The 21,766-nt window shown below is 40.2% G+C and overlaps 2 protein-coding genes across 4 annotated transcripts; both read left to right on the top strand.

The window, feature by feature from the left end:
• Window positions 1–482: 482 nt before the first annotated feature.
• apof (apolipoprotein F) lies at window positions 483–3,179 on the top strand. Its single transcript, XM_085456558.1, has 2 exons — window positions 483–641; window positions 1,214–3,179. Exon 2 carries the CDS (start codon window positions 1,250–1,252, stop codon window positions 2,528–2,530), a length of 1,281 nt encoding a protein of 426 aa, XP_085312684.1. The 5' UTR covers window positions 483–641; window positions 1,214–1,249; the 3' UTR covers window positions 2,531–3,179.
• Window positions 3,180–5,605: 2,426 nt separating this feature from the next.
• Window positions 5,606–15,464, top strand: stat2 (signal transducer and activator of transcription 2). Of its 3 annotated transcripts, none has more exons than XM_085456555.1 (24): window positions 5,613–5,828; window positions 6,182–6,313; window positions 6,401–6,545; window positions 6,923–7,018; window positions 7,611–7,703; window positions 7,790–7,868; window positions 8,025–8,107; window positions 8,202–8,353; window positions 8,457–8,615; window positions 8,716–8,805; window positions 9,534–9,593; window positions 9,730–9,750; window positions 9,847–9,940; window positions 10,194–10,241; window positions 10,338–10,421; window positions 10,576–10,674; window positions 10,798–10,933; window positions 11,126–11,178; window positions 11,373–11,458; window positions 12,087–12,223; window positions 12,335–12,523; window positions 12,606–12,660; window positions 12,850–12,941; window positions 14,656–15,464. In XM_085456555.1, exons 2-24 carry the CDS (start codon window positions 6,183–6,185, stop codon window positions 14,883–14,885), a joined length of 2,412 nt encoding a protein of 803 aa, XP_085312681.1. In that variant the 5' UTR covers window positions 5,613–5,828; window position 6,182; the 3' UTR covers window positions 14,886–15,464. The 3 variants fall into 3 exon arrangements, with proteins under 3 accessions (XP_085312683.1, XP_085312681.1, XP_085312682.1); XM_085456556.1 differs by having other exon boundaries at window positions 5,614–5,828; window positions 8,028–8,107; XM_085456557.1 differs by lacking the exon at window positions 12,850–12,941 and having other exon boundaries at window positions 5,606–5,828; window positions 14,656–14,780.
• The last annotated feature ends 6,302 nt before the right edge of the window (window positions 15,465–21,766 follow it).

Here is a 21,766-nt window from a genome sequence, read left to right as displayed (position 1 = left end):
TTCAGGGCAAAAAAAAAAGAAGAAAAAGAAAAAGTATGTTTGTAAATGGAGCAGTGTGTAATGCATTAGGATGTAAAATAATGGCACAAGGAAAAGAAACGCACACACAGCACACAGAGTTTTATGTGGGCTTTTGTGATGGGTCTTTACCTTAAATCCTCCCCCCCCCCCCCCCCCCCCCCCTTCACTTGGTTCTGTAAGAGATAAATTCGCTAACGGCACGAGGGGAGATTTCTTTCAAGTATTTGGGTCAAAAACAAAACCTGGCGACTGTGTGAGAGGGAACAGGGGGAGCAGAGGGACTAGGTGGGGGGCGGGGAGAATGAGAGGATGGCGGGGCAGACAAACAAAACTGCTTTAGAACACATGGACTTTCCCCCACGTGAATCAATATTCAAGCCCTGATCTCCCTGTTGAGCAATGAGGCCAAAGAGAAGAGGGAGTTGAAAGACGGATGATACAGAGGGAGGGCTGTGGGATGTCATGTGTAAAGAAAGAGATTCTCATTGGAGGCAAAGGGAGAGAAGATCACTATGTACGTTTGGAGAAAAGGGAAAAAGGGGAATACAAAAAGCATCCTACATGGAAGCCATCTTGGTCAGACGCTCAGGACTTCATGAGCAACACTAATTATTAATAAGGTAGGTGTACGATAAACATATGGAACAGGATGTTTTTGTTGTTTTTGAGAACAAAACAGGACATGAGCAATTGCTTCAGCTCCGAGTGAGAGGCCAGTTTCAGGACGTGTTGCTCTTTCTTGCTTTGCTAAACAAAATCATTTTTTTACTGCTTTTGCTTTTTTTTTGGGTTTAATTTCACTTTAGATGTAGAATAGATTTGTTAATAGCATTTTTTTTTTGTTAAAGTTACAGTGCGATTAACTCTTTTTTTTACAAACAGCATTTTTGTTCTGGATTTAAAGGTTAAATGTTCTACTAAGGTTATTTTCCTGCACAGCGTACCTTTGCAAATGCATAAACACCATTAAGTCAATATTTGCTTAGTGCCTGCAGCAAAGGATTTAACACCACAAGAATAACACTGCACGGCAGCTAAAAAATTATGAACTCATCTATAAGACAAAGTGGTTTACATTTACTGTGATGACAAACTAACCAAATAATCCAGGTCTTTGATTGCACTATTTACTCAGCACATACAATAATAACCCTAATGTTTTTTTTCCCTTGTTTTTACTATTCCGATTTAGTGTAGTGGCTTTGGAAAAGTGTTCTTTTAAAGCAGGATGATGTCCTCCAAGCTGAAGTGGCTGATTGTGATCCAGCTCCTGCTGAATGAACAGGCCTTGTGCAGGGTCCCACCTCCTTTGGTGCAAAAGAGCACTCTGCTTCCAGGAAGTGACACCCATGAAGCTGTAGAGGAGGTGTCCAAACAGAATCTGGACTCTCTCCTGGGATCTCAAGTTCAGTCTGGTCTCTTACCTGAGGAAAAATCTAAAAGAATCCGATCTGCCCAACGAATGACATCGGTCCTTGGGGCGAAGCTTCAGGAGCAGATTCAAGCTCATTTACATATTCAGGGGAACATCAGCTGTGAGGAGCTGCTGTCAGCCAGCGCTGTGGATGACTCGCTGTCCTCCATGTTTCCACAGGAGCTGTTGGGTCTCTCTTTGGTGCCTGTGTTGGTGGTGGCAGGGTGCCCAAAGGAAGCACAGACCCTGTTGCTGAAGCTGTATGATCTGCTGGGAGTGGCTGATACAGAGGAGCTCCTGATGGAGGTAGAAGGCCTAATAGAGCGAAGGATGAGTAAATCAGCAGCTGCACCAACACCCACATCAGCATCATTGCCTTCAGGGAGAGATCAAACTCAGCGACACATAAAAGCTGTGATGTTTAACATTGAGCAGCTGGCATTCGTGGGAGAAGGCAACACTATTCAGGAGGGGCACTGCGAGGGTTGGAGTCGAGTAAATGGGACCGTGCTGATAGGAAACGCTGTGGAGGGAGGCACAGGTGGACTGGAGGATGCTGTGAGCAGCTGTGAAAGCCTGGGATTCCTGTGTGCTGGTGTGACCAGCAGTGGGCGTCACACACCCGGGATGTACCAGGCAGTGTGGAAAAAAGGTAGTCGCATATTGCCATCTGAATCCACAGAATCTGAGACCTGGATCCATCAGTGCAGCGCCACAGCAGCAACTGGTCACCGGTGGAAGCGCAGCACCCAGAGGAACTGCATCAACAAAAGCGAGCAGCGCGTGTACAGTGTAATGGAGTGGATCCCTGGAGTCAGCACACTCTATAACCTTGGCACAGCTGTGTATTACGCCTCAGTCAACTGTTCTGAAACAGCCAAGGAGAGAGCCATCCTGAGCGCCGTTGACCTCGGAACAGATGCCCTCATGGTCGCCACGGGTGGGACTGCTGGGGTAGCAGGCTATGCTCTGGGTGCAGGGGTGAAGACCGGAGTGAAAGCTGGGGTCAAGTATCTGCTCAACTCCATGAAGGAGGAAGATGACATGCTGGTGAACCAGTTCAGCGTGGAGGAGGGTGTCATCACCATAGACTGAAGAATCAATGAATCACCCTCTTAAACTCTGGCAATAAATACTGACATAGCTACATGTGTAAAGATAGAGGATCAATAATTGATAGCTTACCTGTTTGCATAGTAACTATTAGTGATAATTTGCAGTGCAATTTTTCTTTTCTTTTTTTGTAAGTGTGTACACAACGAAAGAATATTATTAAGACAGATTCCAAATTGTCTGCATATATAAAATAATAAAAGAGAGACAATGTAAGCTAACGATGAAATAAAAGTCATTCCACAGAGTGAAAAATGTCCACATGAGCTGAAAACAGATCCAATAATTTATATCCTCAGAAAGTAAGCTTTAAGCCATTGCTTAGAAATAATATTTTAAGTATATACTTTATAAAGTAGTTTACTAGTTAATCGTATTAGGCAGCAACACTGATGACTGGTCTCAGGAAACAAAACCTTCAGTCCCTCAACACTTTGATTTTGCCCGTCTCTGTTTATCATCTTTTTTATTTTTAATTTGTCTCTTCCTTCAGCTGAAACCTACAGTCAGGTTGTCAGGTCGCAGTCATATTCTCAGCTCGGATTTAATTGCAGGGACACTAGCCTCATGATAAAATATTGTTGCTGTATATGTTTTCCTGTAAATGTTATTAAATTTTACATTAAATTGGTGGCAGTGTATAAAGTTATCAGATTGTTTTTTGTGCTGAAAATATTTAATGTGCACGCTCGTGTTGAACTGCAGTACATACCTAACACAGCTTTAAAGAATATTTACATAATACTTTAAAAAGAAGAAAATAAGTGGCATGGGGTTTGGCACTTATAAGGCGCCTTCAAACTCAATTTAAGCAATCAAAATGCTTCATACTGTAAATTTGAGTCAGCTGATCACACACACATGCGTGCGCGCACACACACACACATATTTGTACAAGGCTTTTTGCAATACCTAAGGACTTTTACCTAACATTCACACTCCAACAGATAACACAAACTGGCCATAAGTGCAGATGTGTTAGTGTGTGATTGTGATGTATTTTATTATCTTTACCCATATAACTAGAACAGACTTAAATGAAATCAATAAAACTCTTTATGTTTTATTTAAATTTTTTTCAAAGTAAACGCTAACAATGAAGTTCAAGGTCAAATGCTTAGCCAGTTGTGGAATTTGAAGATAAGCCATAAAGAATTGTCGGTAGATTTAAAGTTTTCACTGATTTTATCATTTGGGGTGACCCTGACCTTAACCTTGGCCCAATTTTCAGCACAATTAAATCAGCTCGAGCTGTTATTGATATCTACCATCACACAAAATTTTGATATCTTCAAAACAGTGGATGTTATGCTGCTAAGAAACAGACAGACAGACAAACAAACCGAACTGATTACATACTGCCTCCCTTCAGGGGGGTGAAAAATTCTGTTTAACTGCTTCACTTTCAGGGCCTTGACATTTTGCAGTTGGCCACACTGTTGCAAATTAGACTTAGATTTAAGAGACGCTCCTTGGTATTGGCTTACAGGATACACTCAAATTTCTATTTAATTCCAGCTGTCTGAGACGTTTGTGAATTTGTCTGTTCTCTCTGTTGATGCAGATTATTTATGAACCAAAAGAAAGAAACCCACTGTGTTTCTTTTTTTGTGTGTGTTTGGTGCTGGCCCTGTGACTGACCAGTGACCAGTGCAGAGTGTTGCCTGTCTGTTGCCTAATTCCCTCTGACTTGATCAAGATATTCTTACACAACATATTATTTATTTAAAATAACCTGCCACACTCTAAATATACTGAAAAAAGGATAAGAATCAAAATATTTAATCTGATAGGCCCAACAGACCTATAGAATGTATGGTTAAGTTAATAATAATAACTATATTAGATTTGCAAAAGAGAAATTATATTTAGAACTTAGGAATTTCTTCACACCTGCATGGCGCATTTGAGTCAAAGTTAAAAAAAAAAAAAAATCCAAACTGGCATCCTAATTTCTTTGAGTGAAGTGTGACATCTACTGGTGACAGTAGAAATCGAGAGAATGAACACATTAAATACAGTGTGCTGTCGTCTAATAAGCAAAATATGCCTGGCTTGTAAATCAAAACATGCGGAGCCACCCACTGTGAATAGCCCCTGTGGGTTAAGGAGCAGTAAATTGCTGAGTATTTTCTTTCAACCTTTAAAAACACAAAGATTTTGTTTTTCAGCACTTTTCACAGTATGAAAAACATAATGTCACATGCACAAACCCAATATCTGATTTACACACATGAGGACTTGCGTAAATACCTCTGAGCAGTTCTTGCCTTTAATATATTACCCTTTCTTCTTCATCTCCACTGGACCTTTAGTTAGCAACAAGCTGTACAAACTGCGCACAAAATGACAGTCTGTGTATGCTGATTTTTCTAAATTCTCGTTAAGTACAGTAACGAAGTACTTGTACTTCTAAGTACTTCGTTGCACGCCAGCTCTGGGGAGCAGCTACTGTACTGAAAATATGCACAAAGAACTGGAGACTTTCCATGTGTGTCAACGTTTTAGTTCACTGGTAGACAAAAACACCAACTACTCTTCTTCTTAGTATTAATATTATTATTAGTAGTATTAACGTTGTTGTTAATACTAGGTATGAAGGATAAAACGTCATGCTTTTCGAATTTTACTCCAATAAACGTAAAGGTACTTTTTTTCATTTTCATTGTGTTTGCATAAAGGAATACAATAAAAACGACGTGGGAATACAATAAAAAACGCTTTCTTCTCAGATGATTCTACGAAGACACACAACCTGTTTTGAGGTTTGTTGTGAGTCACATGCTCCTCTTTGGCTTTGTCACTTTCGAAACGTCATTTCTCGGGAAATCTCTTGGTTACACGGCCGTAAGTTTCTATTTTGCTCACTGCTATGCAACGCGAGAGATTGACAGATGCGTTAACCAGCAGAACGCGTGGTCCTGTCCACAGACTAACCAATCAGGCGTTAAGTCTGAACTCACGAGGAATCTGCGAGTCTTCTCGCGACATTTCGGCTCTTTAACTGCCTTTGGTGGAAATTCTTTCAGAGCCAAAATGGCGTCGGGAGTTTAGACGTCATGGTCTTCTTGGGCGGGACAAATAGATATCCAATGAAAAAGCAGTAAAATAAAGACTTGACGGGGAAACACTTTACACGCTTGGTTGCTCTTGACAGTTGTTTTGTTTTACCAGCGTTCCAAAGTAGCTCGACGGAAGAGCTAGATATGCACATTGTCTTAATCTAGCGGAAAGCTAATAAGGTATACTAAGTGGATTCGCACTGATATCTTGCACTGAGGTGAGTAAATGTGTTATTATCGACGGGTCATTATCGACGGGTATTTGTGGTCTTGGCACTTTTTCCGCCAGCTAGCTAACCTGCAGATATAAAGTTTAAATTTTCAGTATCGCTCTTAAACAGTGTGCACGGATTTCACGTCATGCAGTAAGGACTTGGTCTACGGTCATCTGTTGTTCGCTCAGCTGTTGATTTCATACTGGTACAAACTCGCCCACTATACTCTTTATGGCACTGTTTATAAAGTAGTCGCACTCTAGGATGACAAGTTAACACCCGGCATAGATACACATTCGTTCCCGTTGACTTGAATCCAGCCTTTAATGTGATTGCTGGCTGTTTGTGTGCCTTAGGATGGCACAGTGGGACAGATTGAGACAGCTTCCTGTTGCGTACCGACAGCAGTTACACGAGCTCTATGACAGAGATGCTTTACCCATGGATGTTCGGCACTACCTGGCCCCTTGGATAGAGAAGCAGGAGTGGTAAGGAACCCTGTGATTCAACGAGTTTCAATGATTACTGTAAGTGAGTATGGCTGTGAAAAGCTCTTATTATGTCATTTTCTACAGGCAGCGGGCAGCACGGGACCATGCCTTTGCTATGGTGCTGTTCCAGGTCCTGCTTGAGAATCTGGACATCCAACACAGCCGCTTTGTCCAGGAGGAGTCATTTTTACTGCAGCACAACATTAGGCGCTATAAGCAGAACTTTCAGGTGTGTCCAGTAAAGGAGCAACCCAGTGACGTCTCTGGTTTAAAATGGAAAAGCAAATTTTGAATAATAGTATCATAATTCCAACCACTCCGTTTACCATGATTTGCTTATGTGTTTACATGCTCAGAATTTCCTGTTTAGCCAAGTGAGAGATATTTAGACATAGGAAAACATTAACCTGTTATTAATCCTTTATTGGCTGATGAGAAATGATAATATGACAGTAAAGGTTTATAAAAAGTGACAAAAGTAAAAAAAAAAGCCTTTTAATGACCTCCAGTAAGTCTGCACAGTTGATTGGCCTATATACTGTATCAGTGTAATATAATATACTTTAACACATGTGACTCCCAGCCTCTGCTATTTCTCTCTTACAGAGGTATGTGGATGATCCGTGTGCTTTGGCAACCACCATCCTTTGGTTTTTGGAAAAAGAGAAGGAAATCCTGGAGAGCGCTGAACTGGCTGAAAAGGTTGGTGTAACGTCTCATTGTGGTAATTAAAAATAAACTTTATGTATAGCCACTTTTGATAACAATGTAGCTAAGTGCCTTAAGAAAAGAAATAAACCCAGAAAAGCATAGGTATTTAGCATGTACTGTAAAATGGTAATGCTCTGCTAAAAATAGTGCCCCAACACTACACTTGCACACTTGGATATACCTGTATGTGGTATTTTTTTTTTTTACAGGAAAACATTATATCATATGATCTATTGGTGTATTGCCATGTTTTGGCTTTTTTTATGTTATGACTCCATTGTTAGCTGTTGTGTTTGTAGTATTGCAATTCAGCTTTTAAGTGTAAAATTAAATGCAAACTTTCAAGGAGCCTAGTGTAAATTTTTATCCTGTTTTAGTTTTTTCCATTCAGTTTTTTAAAAAGAGCTGTGTGTGCGAAATAGAACCATGAAACTCACTGTGTGGGCTAAAACGTGAAGATTTTCCCCCCAGCAGTTTTTACACTACACTCTCACTTACTATTTCCCTTGTGACAGCTTCACCCAGTATTACATCTGAAAGACAATAAGATCTTGGTATTAGCTCCACCTTTGTTTATTCTTAGGTCCAGCTTTTGCAAGTTGAGCCAGAGGCAATGGAGACAAGCAGTCAGCAGGACCTTGAACGTAAACTGGCTGGCTTGAGGAATGAAGTGCAGGTGGAGATTATGTTCCTTTGTGTTATTATTTGTATTATATGGATAAAGCATGTCGCAGTTTTTTCATTTCCTTTTTTGTGCTATAGTGTATGGAACATACAATCATATGTCTGGAGGAGCAGCAAGATGAGTTTGATTTTAAATTCCAAACCCAGAAGTTGGAAGGTAAACAAATGAAAACAATCTGGTTATATTTGCATGCTTTAATGTCTGTGAGAGTTAGTAATAAATCTAAAAAAGATTTAAATCAGAGCTACATGTACTCTTTTGTTTTGGTCTTTGTCATGTGGAAATTTTCATCCCACCATGGAAACTTTTAAGCAGCTGTGGTAGACGAGGCCAGGAAAAAAGAACAGATTAAAGCGCTTCAGTTGCTTGTCAACAAGTTGAATAACTGCAGGAAGGTATGGAGTCAGTAATATTCCTAAATATATTCTTAAATGTTTTATTGTAGTTGTTTAATTATTTACATTCTTATCTCATTTTATCACTTTTTAGAGCACGTTGTCAGGCCTAAATGATATTCTGGACAGGATTCAGGACATCATTGATGTGCTTGTGAAGAAGGAGCTGGTGGAGTGGCAGAGGAGGCAGCAGAAAGCATGCATTGGTGCTCTGGACAATGTTTGCCTGGATCAGCTGGAAAAGTGGTATGTTTATTCTCTTTGAGCTGAATTTGTATTTCCAAAGTCCATCCCCCCATTCTCTAAAATCTGCATGAAATTAAAATAAATTCTCTTTCTGAATCTCTAGGTTCAGCTGTGTGGCAGTGTGTCTGTTCCAGGTGTGGGAGTTTCTTACTAAGTTGGAGGAGCTAGTAGGAAAAGTGTCCTATGAAAATGACCCTGTGAAGGCCCAAAACCCCACACTGCAGAAGAGAGTGGACACTCTTCTAAGAGACTTACTCAAGAGGTATTTCTTTTAGGACACTCTATGATGTTCTCTTTCACTTTTATGTTTTTTTTAGTTAATTAAATGACATTCCCTTTTTTTCTTTTACGTTTACATTTAGCTCCTTTGTGGTTGAAACTCAGCCATCCATGCCTCAGGGGAAAGGATCTTTGGTTCTCCGCACAAATGTCCAGTTCTCTGTCAAAGCCAGGTCAGTGCCCAGCACAGAAATCAGCGTGCACGCAGTGTTTCAATGGACTTATCTGCATTAATAAGAGAGCTACTTTCAGCTGCTCCCTAATCCACATGTTTGATTTGGCAGATTTTGTTTACACTGGGTGTCCTGGCTGGCACAACCCCAGAGGGATTTGTGTCTCCTCCTGGGATTGAACTTTGATCTTTTGCTTTTTAGGAAAATGTTTAAACCTGTAGAGCCACTAATGAGCTTACAGTAAATAATGTCAGAATCAGAATACTTTATTGTGCTCCAAGACAGTAAGAACATTTACTAACTAAACCAAATTAAATAATACAGTATATTACAAAGTTACAAAAAATTAATTAATTATAAATTATAAATATCTCAGCATATTACACAAAGTAAGAATATATGTTTGACATTGCGCCCCCCTTATCTTACTGTACTATGCTGTACTTATTAGGATAATGTGCATATCAAGCTGCTGTATCTTTATAGAAACAGACTGGTATAGAGAGTGGTTTGGTTGGCCTTTATTTCCACCATGTAAACAAAGAATCAATTGTGAAATAATGCGAGTAAGTCTGAAAGTTTGTTGCATTCCTGCAGAGCCATCTCATCTTCTTCCATGCTGTGACCTTGGGAGCATTCCTGGTTTCCTGTTTTTTTTTACATTTTTGTCTTCATCATCTTCATATTTCTCAAGCTCTAACATTTTGCACCTGACTTAACCATTTCAGACTTCTTGTGAAGTTTCCGGAACTGAACCACTCCATGAAAGTGGATGTATCCATGGACAAGTAAGTTTTCTCTTTCAGACCTTTAGTTGTTTTCATTACCCTTAAAACAAACTTCCAGGATTTAACATTAGAGAAAGATGTCTAATTCCTCCCTGTGATCACGTCTGCTGTGTTTTTTTCTCACCCTTGAATATAGGGAGGCTCCTCAGATCAAAGGGCAAGTTTTTTTCATTTACATCTAAGTTTCAGAAGCCACGTTGAGCTTTGACATTTGCTGTGAACTTGTTTTTAGTAAACCTCCTGTCTTTTGTAGGTATCGACGTTTCAATGTCCTGGGGACTAAAATTAAGGCCTTGAACATGGCTGAGAGCACGAATGGAGGCATGGTGGCAGACTTCAGACATCTGGTATATTCAATAATGAATTCATAAGCAATTAGATACAAAGACTTTTATACAACTGTGACACAAAAATGGTTTAAAACCAAATATTTAACAATGTATTTAACATGTAATACATCAGCTACACTCAAGTAATTCAAAAAATAACATTTATATCAATATACAGCCTTTACTGGCAGGTGAGAATTTTTATTTGTTATTTGGGAGTGACTGTGTGTGCGTTCTTACTAGTTAATTCATAAATACTATTTGTCTGTAGACTCTGAAGGAGCAGAAATCAGGAGGTGGTGGCAAAGGAGTCAGTGATGTGAGTTAATATCGGTAACCCTGCTGATACCATCTCTTCTTAATGTTACATCATAATAAAGGAATAATGATCTGTGTGTTACTTTCTTGTTTATAGATTTCTCTGAGTGTTACAGAGGAGCTGCATATCATCTACTTCAACACTGTATTTGAGCTGAAAGGCTTCTCTGTTGAGCTGCAGGTGGAGTTTCTTCTGCGTTTTTCATGTTATATGGCTGCCATCACAGATAAAGAACATTAGTTCCGTTTAAAAATTAATCATTAATTTGCAGCTTTGGTGACAGAACTATGACCTAAGTAGAAGCTATATGTTTTTATGGCACACACACTTGTAGGCCTCCACCCTCCCTGTGGTCATCATCTCAAACTCCAGCCAGCAGCAAAGTGCCTGGGCATCTGTCCTCTGGTTCAACATGCTCAGTCAGGATCCCAAGGTGATAAGTCACTGTTACTGGCAGACATGCTGTGCTTTTGCATTCAAGTTCCCTTGTAATACAATTACGGGCCAGACTAAATTAATCGTGTACATATGATGTGCATATGTCTGCTTTTCCCAGGATGTTATGTTCTTCGCCAACACTCCTGCAGCTACTTGGCCTCAGTTTGGAGAGATGTTGAGCTGGCAGTTTCTCTCGGCCACAAAACGTGGCCTGGATGACACTCAGCTGGAAATGATTGCAAACAAGCTCTTTGGTAAATTCTTCCACCGTCTTCTGCTTCATTCTGCTCATTGTTGACAACACCTACTTTCATGTACTGTTAAAATGTATCTTGATTTTGCAAACTTTACATTTATAGATAGTAGCACAAGACTGACATAATTCGTTGTCCTTTGTGGCTTGTAAGCATGCTTGTGATTGTCCATCGTGTTTTTTTAATCTCCAGGCAAAAAGCCAAACTATGACAGCTGCACAGTCCCGTGGTCAAAATTTACCAAGGTAAGAGCCCTAAAAGCTACTGGTTTTTTTGTAATCCCTCAAGCCATACTTTGCAAGTCTTGAGTAATTTAACCTTAAGCCTCACCACTAAAAACAATTATTACATCTCATCTAAATATATCTGAGCATTTCGTTGCAGAGAACATAGGCCTGTAAGTGTGTCCAAATGACATTTTCTGCTGTTTGTGTTACAGGAGAATACTCCTGACACTTTCTGGGTGTGGTTTGATGGCATTTTGATGATGGTGAAAACATACCTTGAGGATCTGTGGAGGGATGGGTATGATTGTTATACATTCTTAGAAGCTTTTTTGCTTGAATGATTCATAGGTCAGTTTTAATGGGTTAAACAAAACAAACATTCCTCTGATCATGGTTAACTTTAAGGACTGGACTGAGAATGACTGAAAAACAAACCAGTGTCCAAATAAAAATTTTGAAAGACCTTCAGAAAGCCTGGAGAACTATTGCTCAAGATAGCTTACACAATTACAAAATAACAAGGGATTTTGACTTTCTAAATGAATGAGATGTGGCTCAAGACTTCTGCACAGTACTGTACCTTCCATATTATTTGTACGTCACACAGAACAAATAGGTACCTCTTAACTCGTGACAACTATATTGGATAATCCTTTTTTGGAAAAATCTGCAGGTTGTCCTCCAAATGTTATCAACAAATGTCTGTTTTATGTAAAGAAAAGTAAGCGTCTGTATTTGAAAACTTGACAGCAGTGTCAGGTTAATGTTTAAGCAGATTAAAAGAATCCAGCCACTTGCCACACTGTCAGTATTGTAATCTGGATAACTCTGTTTCTAATATGCATGGTCCAGTTTAGCTCATAACGTCAGTCTCCGTGAAACCTGAAATGTTTGCCTTTTAAAATAAAATTCCTTTTGTGCTTCAGGCTCATCATGGGTTTTGTGACCAAAGGCAAAGAGAAATCTCTCTTGAAGAAGAAAAAGAGAGGCACGTTCTTGTTGCGTTTCAGTGAAAGCGTCATTGGGGGAATTACCTTCTCCTGGGTGGAGATCACTGTGACTGGTGAGAGTGTTTTGGGTTTTTTTTGCTTGTATGTCTGAAAGAAATACAACTAAGCTGCATTTCACAGTGGCCGGGGTAACCTGTTTAATACATCATCCACTGTCTGTTTAGGTGAGCCTGATGTAAAGACAGTCCAGCCCTTCACCAAAGTTGACCTTTCCCAGATTCCCTTCCATGAAATCATTCGAAATTACCAGATCTTAGAAGCTGAAAATGTCCCAGAAAATCCTCTACTCTACCTGTATCCGGACACCCCGAAAGATAAGGCTTTTGGAAAGTATTACACTGAGAAGAGTGGAGGTAAGGCCACCATTTAAAATATTATTGAAGTTAGTCCTGCAGATGACCCATTAAATCAAATTTCTCTTTCTTTTTGTTTCAGAGGACAGTCCATACATAAAGTACATCAAAACCAAGCTGGTGTTTGTTTCCAAGGAGTAAGTATGCGGTCCATATACATTCAGGCTAATTTATAGTGTCTTGCTTGTTGGAATTAAAGAAAAAAAAAACCCATCCCATTAATACAACAAACTTAAATACACTTCACTTAAAAAGTGGTGTGCCCACACCTTTTTTTTATGTCATGAGCTAATGGTTGTAATGACTGTTTATCATTGGTCATGTAGGAACACACTGGAGGCCAGGTCACCCATGCCCTCTGACATGGCACAGGGTGAAGGCCTGGAGCCAATGAATGGCCTGTGTGGAGAGGCAGCTGGTGAGTCATGCCTCTCCTTGCTGTCCAATCCAGCTTAAGACCTTGTCAAACAAATTACTCACCTTCCATCAAAAATCTCTGTCACCATCCCTGTGATGGTCTTGCAGTGCATGAAATCAATGCGTAGCATGCTGTCTGAATATAGTAGATGTCAGGTGACAGCTTTTTAAAAGATTTATTTATTTATTTTTTATCCTTGAATTGAACTTTTGTGGGAATGTTGGCTGCTTTTACTGCATGCACATGGTGCAGTGACCATAAAGCCTTGTTCTGGCCAAGCAATAGAATCACTAACACGTTTTATTATCCTGCTGCTTTTTGGTCCTTTTACATTAAATTACATTCTTGGAGTCGCTATTAAAATGACTACTGAAGTAATATACATACTTGCATCTCTAAAACTCACAATTAAATTATATTTACTTCATTTAATTACTACAAAAATGTTTACAGTACGTTATGTTTGACTTTTTGGTCAAATCAAAACCTTGCTTGATCCCATTCATAACAAGCAAAAATCTTACCTGATTTAAATCTTTGCGATCTCCCCTTTGAGGTCACCTTCTCTGCTGTCCTCACTGCTCAAAGTGCTTTTGCCCTGTTTGCATTGATCCCTACAAGTCCTGTTCTCATCACTTGCAATTGTTCATCTGCAATGCATGCTGGATCTCTTCAAGCTTTAAAGGTTAAAGTCATAGAGAACTGTAGAGTGCAACAGGGACTGCCCGCTTTTTTAATGGCTCCGCTTTCAGAAGCAAATTTTCCATTTGTTTTCTCTATTGACACGTCAGAAAATCCTTAGAGAAAGACTTAAGCCTTGAGCGAAGGCAAACAGCTATGAGGTTGAATCATAATTTGAATTGGAAAATGAAAAAAAAAAAGTCCTAGACCATGTACATAGATAGCTTAACTTTAATAAAATGCCCGTCCCCACGCGTTTGAAGGCATTTTTGAGGTTCAAAATGTGTTTTGTTATAGTTAGGTTTAGGCTAAGCGGCTAGGGAAAGTGTAATGTAAATGAGATGTCTGGACTAAGATATGAAAATGTGTGTGTGCTGTAATATAGAACAATTCAGTTCAATTTAGTTTTATTCATATAGCGTCAGTGCTTTGTTCATGGCTGCAGTCAAACTCTCACAGTTTCTGAGGTTTTGCACTCGTTAAGTGACTTGATGTTCTCGGATTTTAATATTTCCGTGATTCTGGGTTCACAGGGAAAATAATATTAACAGTATTTTCTATGCACGTCTGAGTTTTATGACGGAAAAATATGGGGGTGAGGGTGTAGTAGTAGTCAGATTTAGTCATGTGTAGGATTTTTATGTACAGGGTTAATTATTTATTCAGTAACATGTAAATTATTGAGCTTAAAAGACACTTTCAGTCAGATTTAAATATTTTACGGATGGTTAAAATGCTCATTTTTGTTTTTTCTAATATGCCATAAAATAAACTATTCCTTTACAAAGGGTATGTGATATTTGTATTTAGTATCGATTCAACTGAGCTATTCTGAGGTAAAAAAAAAACTATCTAAGTTAGACATCGTTTAAATGTTCTGTACAAAATCAGTTCCTGTGATTTTCTATTTTCTGCTTTGGGCTTCAACAGCAAATCGCATGTTTTTTCAGTTTCATTTCCCTAGCGAGAGCATAAATAAACTACACAGCGATGACAACAGATTCAACTTTTTTTTTTCCTTCTTCACTCTTAGAACAAGACGGGGATCTTTATCCTCTGACGCCACCACTGGAATCTTATGACCCTGATCCCATGATGAATGGCTCTGTTGAAGACCCAGAACCACCGCAGGATCTGCTGATGTATCTCAACAATCCAAACCTTTTTGACAACGACCTCCTGCAAGATGACCAATCTCTGCCTGATTTCAGCCTTCAAGGATTTAACTGTCTGCTCCCACAGTCCTGTGGCAGCTTCCCTTAGCTTCTGTTTGTATTCAACCATATCACTGTACATAATGCACTTGTTAGCTTTACACACAGTACAGCATTTCTATCAGAAAAATGTGGCACACGTGGCAAATCCAGCATAAATGAAATAGTTTGCTTTTAATTCCGTTTTCATGTGAGATGCTCAACAGCCCATCTGATGACCCTGAAAATCACACATAACTGATGTTTTTGTTCACTGTATAAATTTATAGAGCATCCCTGTGAATCCTAAACTATTTTTACTGCTATATGAAGAGATACACGTAAGAACATTGAATGAGCCGCACTCATATCAGTCCATACTTTATTATTTTAAGATTAGGCATAAAGTCTAAATCATGCTTAAAAACTGACCAGGTAAGGAGGCGGGAAAGGTTTGTATGAGCTATTACTGCATAGACTGCACATAATTTATTATATCTTTGTTTATTTTGAACCCTTTGTTATTGTTTTAATATTGGCACATACAACGTGATAAAATTCACGTGAACATCACACTTCCTGTTTTAGTTTGTCCTTTTATAGTAACACTGTCATTTAAGTCACAATAAAAGCACCAGTAAAGAAGAAATGTGTGGTTTGATTATTAACACAAATTGTACATTGACAAATGTAGGAAACTGGTTTTATATTTTTAGCCTGCACCTCATTACCTGTAAAAATTGTGGACTAGAACTAATATTTTGACTATTATGATGATTTTCTGCTGATAGAACTTTTTTTTTTTGCACAGAAACAGGCTGGACATGAAAGTCATGCTGTCATGTTAGTTTGTTGCAGCCATATTTGAACAACGGGTGAAGCCCTCAGTCATTAGCTGGCTTTTAGTTGCATCACACATGCCTGCTAATTGGTACTTACATTTTAATCACTAGAGCACAAAATTGTTTGGCTGTCTGTTTATGCAATTTAACAATGCTCTGTATATAGACACAATTAAGAGAGACTCATGAATATGAGGAGGAGGAATCTGAAAAAGTCACTTTCTCTGGAATAGCTTACAATCTAGAGGCAGCTAGAGGAGCTGCAGTACGTGTCACAGGGTTGGCTTCATCTTTCACCTATGACGCTGCCTTTTGTAGTAAGTAGGAAGCTAGTTGACTTAAGAAACAGATATTTCAATGACAGAAAGCCCCGAAACAAAGGAGAAAGGTCAGTGAATACTTGTTTTTTCTAATTTCAGGTTGCAAAGTTCAAAATTAGTTACATGGCCAATCAACCATGAATTATCCCAAAAAAGAGAATGAATATTTACTTCTTGAGAATTGCAAGTGTCACATTGAAATATTATTTTCTTTTCTACTTTCCCATTAGTAAACCTCAAATGTGACTGAGTTGATCGCTTAATGCCTAAAGAAACATGTCCTTGTTGAGATGTAATTTTTCATTATTTTGCTGGAGAGATTTTAAGGATGCTAACACCAAATTTACCTTTCTGATTGTCATCTTGAGACTCATACTCAGTGGCTGAAACCCTCCCCCAGGTTGCTTGGTTAGTCCGAGGTGCCACAGACTGTTGCATAACAGTGCATAACTTGTTTAAGGGCAAAACTGATGCAAATCTCAGCGAAGAGGCTCAGTATAGGTCACCACTAGCAGCACGTGCCTGCAACCAATAAGTGAAACTGTTTACCATGTTTCTGTTCCCCTTGTGATAATTTCAAGGTGTTTTGGGTTGTTTTTGGTTGTATTTGGGTTATTTCACAGATCACAGCTGTGATCCATCGACTGCACATAGAGTAAGGGAGAGAGAGAGAGAAAATTTCACTAATAAAGCTGAAAGAAAAAATCAGTGATGGAGCTGATAATTTAATTATATGTGAGTAATTTTCTTAATAAATCCATAACTGGTCAGAAAATTGAAACTAGTTTTTTTTGGAGACCTGGAGTGTAAATGTGCTTGTCTCTAAAGCACTTTAAAGCAATAAATAAAATAGTTGTGATATTGTGAATGTTTTTGTATTGTGAATTTTCCAAAATAACTAAGGGAAATTTATTTAACACAATTCAAAAAACAAAAAAACAAAACAAAACACAATTCAGTGGGCTACATACTGAACTTAGAGGTTAGAAACAAAGGCTGGTTCACAAGGCTGACTCTAGATAAGATTTACAAGCTATGTCTAGTGATAATAGATTAAATATTTTTGTTTAACAAAAAAAGAAATGGCATGAATTAGTGTCACCCTGCTACTTCCTGTACTTTCAATAGTAGTTCTGTATAGCTCAGTGTCCACCCTGTTACAGGGGCAAGTTGTTTACAACATGAAAGCTTTGAGTTTCTGTTTTATTTGATTTGATATACCTTTATTAGTCCCACAAGGGGAAATTTCATAAGGCTGCCGACCTATTGCACGCAATGGCTGCGCCATCTTACCCTCCGACCATACATACATTACACAAAACATCACATGGGGAAGACAGGTCAGAGAGGTATAACAATGGAAAAATGCACCACATGAGGAAAGATAAGGAGAAAAAAAAATAACTCCCCCACAGACTGAGCTCCAACAGGGAGATCAGTTTGAGAACAGAAAAAAAATGATGGGTGTGTGCATATCAGTGTATATGTATGTGTGTGCGTGTCCAGAGTTCAGCTGAGACAGTGTCCTTCGCCCTGCTAGGCTAAGTAAACAGTCTTCCAGCCAACCCAGGTGGCCTTGCATGGAATGGGAAGGAACAGACTAAACACAGTCGTTCTGTGATGTTGTCATTTCTTGTGCTCAAGGAGCAGATTCTGAGAACTCACGGCAGTGCGTCTCCCCGAGATGTCATCCAATTTGCGCACAGAGATTCCGAGCTAACCCTTCCGAGGTGTAATCCAGTCTGCAGTCAGAGATCTTATGAGTATTTATAGCAGCCGTAGCCTTTCCAAGATCTTATCCGTGCTGCACTCAAACCCATTTTGAGAAACTCACGCCTCTCCCATTGTTTCAATCCCAGCGGGCAGCCTTGTGGGGGTTTGAACAACAGGTTCCGCTTCCTTAATTCTTCGATAAGTCAGGGCCAAGCCAGCTCCGATCCGCCAGAACCCTGTTACCATGGTTCCGAATAGGTAGATATCTTCAGCACTCAGGCTCACCCAAGCCCAAACTTCTCGTTGAGAAAGGGGTGCTAATTGCATTTAAGGACCAGTTGATCCAATCCATAATTCCTCTTTTAGATTTTAGAGAACTGTCATGAATCGCTGTGCGGCAGGCAGGAGTTGGACCCAAATGCAGGACTCACAGACTCGGGGGGGTGAACTCAAAACACAGCTTTATTTGCTGGCAGGGGAAAAACATACAAACTAAACTAATCTAAACTGGGACCAACAAACTAAAACTCACAAGGAGGGAGACAAGGAGACACAGGGAGATCCACACAGCATGAGGGACAACACAACACTGACTCAGAGAAACACAGGGTTTAAATACACTGGGGAGTAACGAGGGGAATGAGACACAGAAGGAGGGCACAGCTGGGAGAAATCAGGACTGACGATGTCGTGTTTTCAATAAAACATCAGTAGTAGTGAGCAAGCTTCTTTATTTTAACGTGGCTCACATCCATGCACGCAAACATAACCTGCCGCTGCTTCTACGACACAGTATATATCACAATTTATATATCACAAACCTAGGATCACTGGACTAAATGACTACAGACCCGTGGCTCTGACATCTGTGGTCATGAAGTCATTTGAGCGCCTAGTTCTCTCCCATCTCAAGACCCTCACGGCCCCCCTCCTGGACCCCCTGCAGTTTGCATACAGAGCCAACAGGTCTGTAGATGACGCCATCAACATGGCCCTACACTTCATCCTGCAGCATCTGGACTCCCCAGGAACCTACGCCAGGATCCTGTTTGTGGACTTCAGCTCTGCCTTCAACACCATCCTTCCAGACCATCTCCGAGGCAAGCTTTCCCAGATGAATGTGCCTGATCCCATCTGCCGGTGGATCACTGACTTCCTGACGGACAGGAAGCAGCACGTGAGGCTGGGAAAGAATGTCTCGGACTCCCGGACCATCAGCACCGGCTCCCCTCAGGGCTGTGTTCTTTCTCCTCTGCTCTTCTCCCTGTACACCAACTACTGCACCTCCACCCACCAGTCTGTCAAGCTAATCAAGTTTGCAGATGACACCACCGTTATTGGACTCATCTCGGACGGGGATGAGTCTGCCTACAGGAGGGAGGTTGAACGTCTGGTGTCCTGGTGCAGCCACAACAACCTGGTGCTGAATGCCCAGAAGACAGTGGAGATTATTGTGGACTTCAGGAAGCACACAGCCCCACTCCCCCCCATCATCCTGACTGACACCCCCATCACCTCTGTGGACTCATTCCGCTTCCTGGGTACCACCATCACCCAGGACCTGAAGTGGGAGCCCACCATCACCTCCGTCATCAAGAAAGCCCAGCAGAGGATGTACTTCCTGAGGCAGCTGAAGAAATTCAACCTGCCAACACGGACGATGATGCAATTCTACACCGCAATCATCGAGTCCATCCTCACCTCCTCCATCACCGTGTGGTACGCTGGAGCCACCATCAGGGACAAACAGAGACTGCAGCGTGTTGTGCGCTCTGCTGAGAAGGTGATTGGCTGCAGACTCCCATCTTTGCAGGACCTGTACACCTCCAGGACACTGCGGCGTGCAGCTCGGATCTCAGCTGACCCTTCTCACCCTGGACACAGTCTGTTTGACCTGCTCCCCTCAGGCAGGAGGCTCCGGTCCATTCGCACCAGAACCTCTCGCCATAAGAACAGTTTCTTCCCCTCTGCTGTTGGACACATGAACAATAAACGTACGACTGTTCCCACCACTAACACATGACCCTACGCTGTGTTCACTGCATCATTCCATGTTTTGGCACTGATCACCACCTGCACTCATGTATATATCTTTCTACGTAGCACTTTTAATTCTTATTCTTACTTTTATTTTTTCATGTCTATTTAAGCGCAATTTATGACAGTATGTTTGCACTGAAGCACCGCAGCAATTTCCTAATGTTGTAAACCTGCTCAACATTTGGCAATAAAACCCTTTCTGATTCTGATTCTGATTCTGAATTTGGTTAGACAGCCCCCTAGTGGTGAAGCTGAACTACCCACATAACTCCTATCAACAGACGAGACAAGCAAAGCAGGACACATTCACATAAGACACGGACCTTCAAAGTAAAACAGGAAGGATCACACAGAGACGCGAACTTGACACAGTGGAGACAGCAACTAAGAAACACAGAGACATAAACCATGAGGCAGAGGACTCGATGAACCAAACGACAGAGGGAAACTCAAACATGCAGACACAGACTTACACAGAACAGAGGGGACACAGAGAGACATGAAGGGCAACGGATCAAAACTAGAAACCATAGAATAAATCACACACAAGTACAATAATACAAACATCACAAGGAACTAAAAACGCTGGGTCAGGAGACCCAGGACCATGACAAGAACAGACTGTGAGAGAACGTTCCAGGGAAAATACAAAAAAACCACGAGACTAGACAAGGACATAAGAGGCTAAGAAGGGAAGCTAAGGGAGAGGAGGAGGAGGAGAAAAGTGCGACTGCCTTCGTCAAGTGCAAGAGCAGAATCCGTCATTTGTTGTGGTTAATGAATATAGTGTGACACTATATTTTTTGTGCTTAGATTTTTGTAATTGTAGAATAATCTTTCACTTAATCATCAATCAATTTATTAAAAATGATTTACTCCCGTGGCTGATTTAATCCAACCCTGTCACCTGCAAATGCGTTGAAGTAGAAACTGGTTTTGTTTTACTGTTCAATTTACTAAAAATTCAGAATCAGTGTGTTTTTTAATGCAACCCTTAAACTGCCTTTCAACTGAACTGAAATTTAAAACTTCCACTGGCTGTCTGTTAGTGAAACACTGCATTTGATGAAGCTGTAATGTAAGTGAGCCAAAGAAAGACTTACTTTAAAAAAAAACACTTAAAGGAGTTAAAGATGATCGTAAACAAGTAATCAAGGAAAATCATTACCACAAAAAAAAAAAAAATTCTCACCTTAAAATACTTGTGGTTCCTGTTCTGACTACATGTAGCTGAGTAATTCTTTGCCGTGCACTGCAACACTGAATGTTTCTCTTTCTGCTGATGCTACTGTGTGTACGTGTCTCCTCTGTGTTGCTTAAGTACCCTGTGAAGTGATTTGAAGCAGGGGATTTCTGCTATCTAAATTTGGGGAAACAAGACTGAGTGTATTTTTCCATTTTACTAATTTCTGATGTAATAAATAGATCTGCAAAAAATCTGTCTGTCTATCTAGTATCCAATACCAATGGCAGTGTTGGTATTTTAGATTGATTCACCCACCTCTAACAAGGAGACAAGGTTAAGCATGTCCAAGAGCAAGAGCCATGTTAATGGTTTCCTTGTCACAGAAAAAACACTTCAATATCAAAAGTAGCACAATATGCAAGAAAACTGCTCCCACTAAAGGTGGAAACAGCAAACTTTTTCACCACAGATTACAACCAGGCTTTACTTACTTTCAGCAGCTGGATGACAAGGCTGACTCAAGATAAGATTTACAAGGTTAAGTTACTGTAGTTACTGTTAAGCTTAAACATGTTAAGCAGTTCATACTTTATACTATACTTATAATTTCCAAGGAAAGCACCACATACACTGCTTTTACGCTTTGACTTGTGCTGTGTCACAACTTTCACATTTGAATTAACCATTGCTGCTTCTGGCACTTTTTCCATCAGCTTCCTTTGTGCCGAAGTGAGTAAAATACTGATAACCCGAACATGTTTGTACATGCACGTTTCACCCACATATTACCCTAAAGGCTGCATGACCTGACCTATTCTTACCATTAGTCACTATCAGCAAAGGAAGTACA

Source organism: Copadichromis virginalis, linkage group LG5 (assembly GCF_057382275.1).
Source record: "Copadichromis virginalis isolate Kocher_CV1m ecotype Utaka linkage group LG5, C_Virginalis_male_GT1.1, whole genome shotgun sequence".
Taxonomy (NCBI): domain Eukaryota; kingdom Metazoa; phylum Chordata; class Actinopteri; order Cichliformes; family Cichlidae; genus Copadichromis; species Copadichromis virginalis.
This window is presented reverse-complemented; position numbering and strand designations above follow the sequence as displayed.

What these genes read in the sequence shown, in the direction of transcription:
- stat2 (XM_085456555.1), top strand. Translation starts at nt 6,183, where the DNA reads ATGGCACAGTGGGACAGATTGAGACAGCTTCCTGTTGCGTACCGACAG. An exon ending in GCTATAAGCAGAACTTTCAG is followed by an intron (nt 6,546 to 6,922) that starts GTGTGTCCAGTA and finishes TCTCTCTTACAG; the next exon opens with AGGTATGTGGATGATCCGTG. An exon ending in GCTTCTCTGTTGAGCTGCAG is followed by an intron (nt 10,422 to 10,575) that starts GTGGAGTTTCTT and finishes ACACACTTGTAG; the next exon opens with GCCTCCACCCTCCCTGTGGT.
- apof (XM_085456558.1), top strand. Translation starts at nt 1,250, where the DNA reads ATGATGTCCTCCAAGCTGAAGTGGCTGATTGTGATCCAGCTCCTGCTG.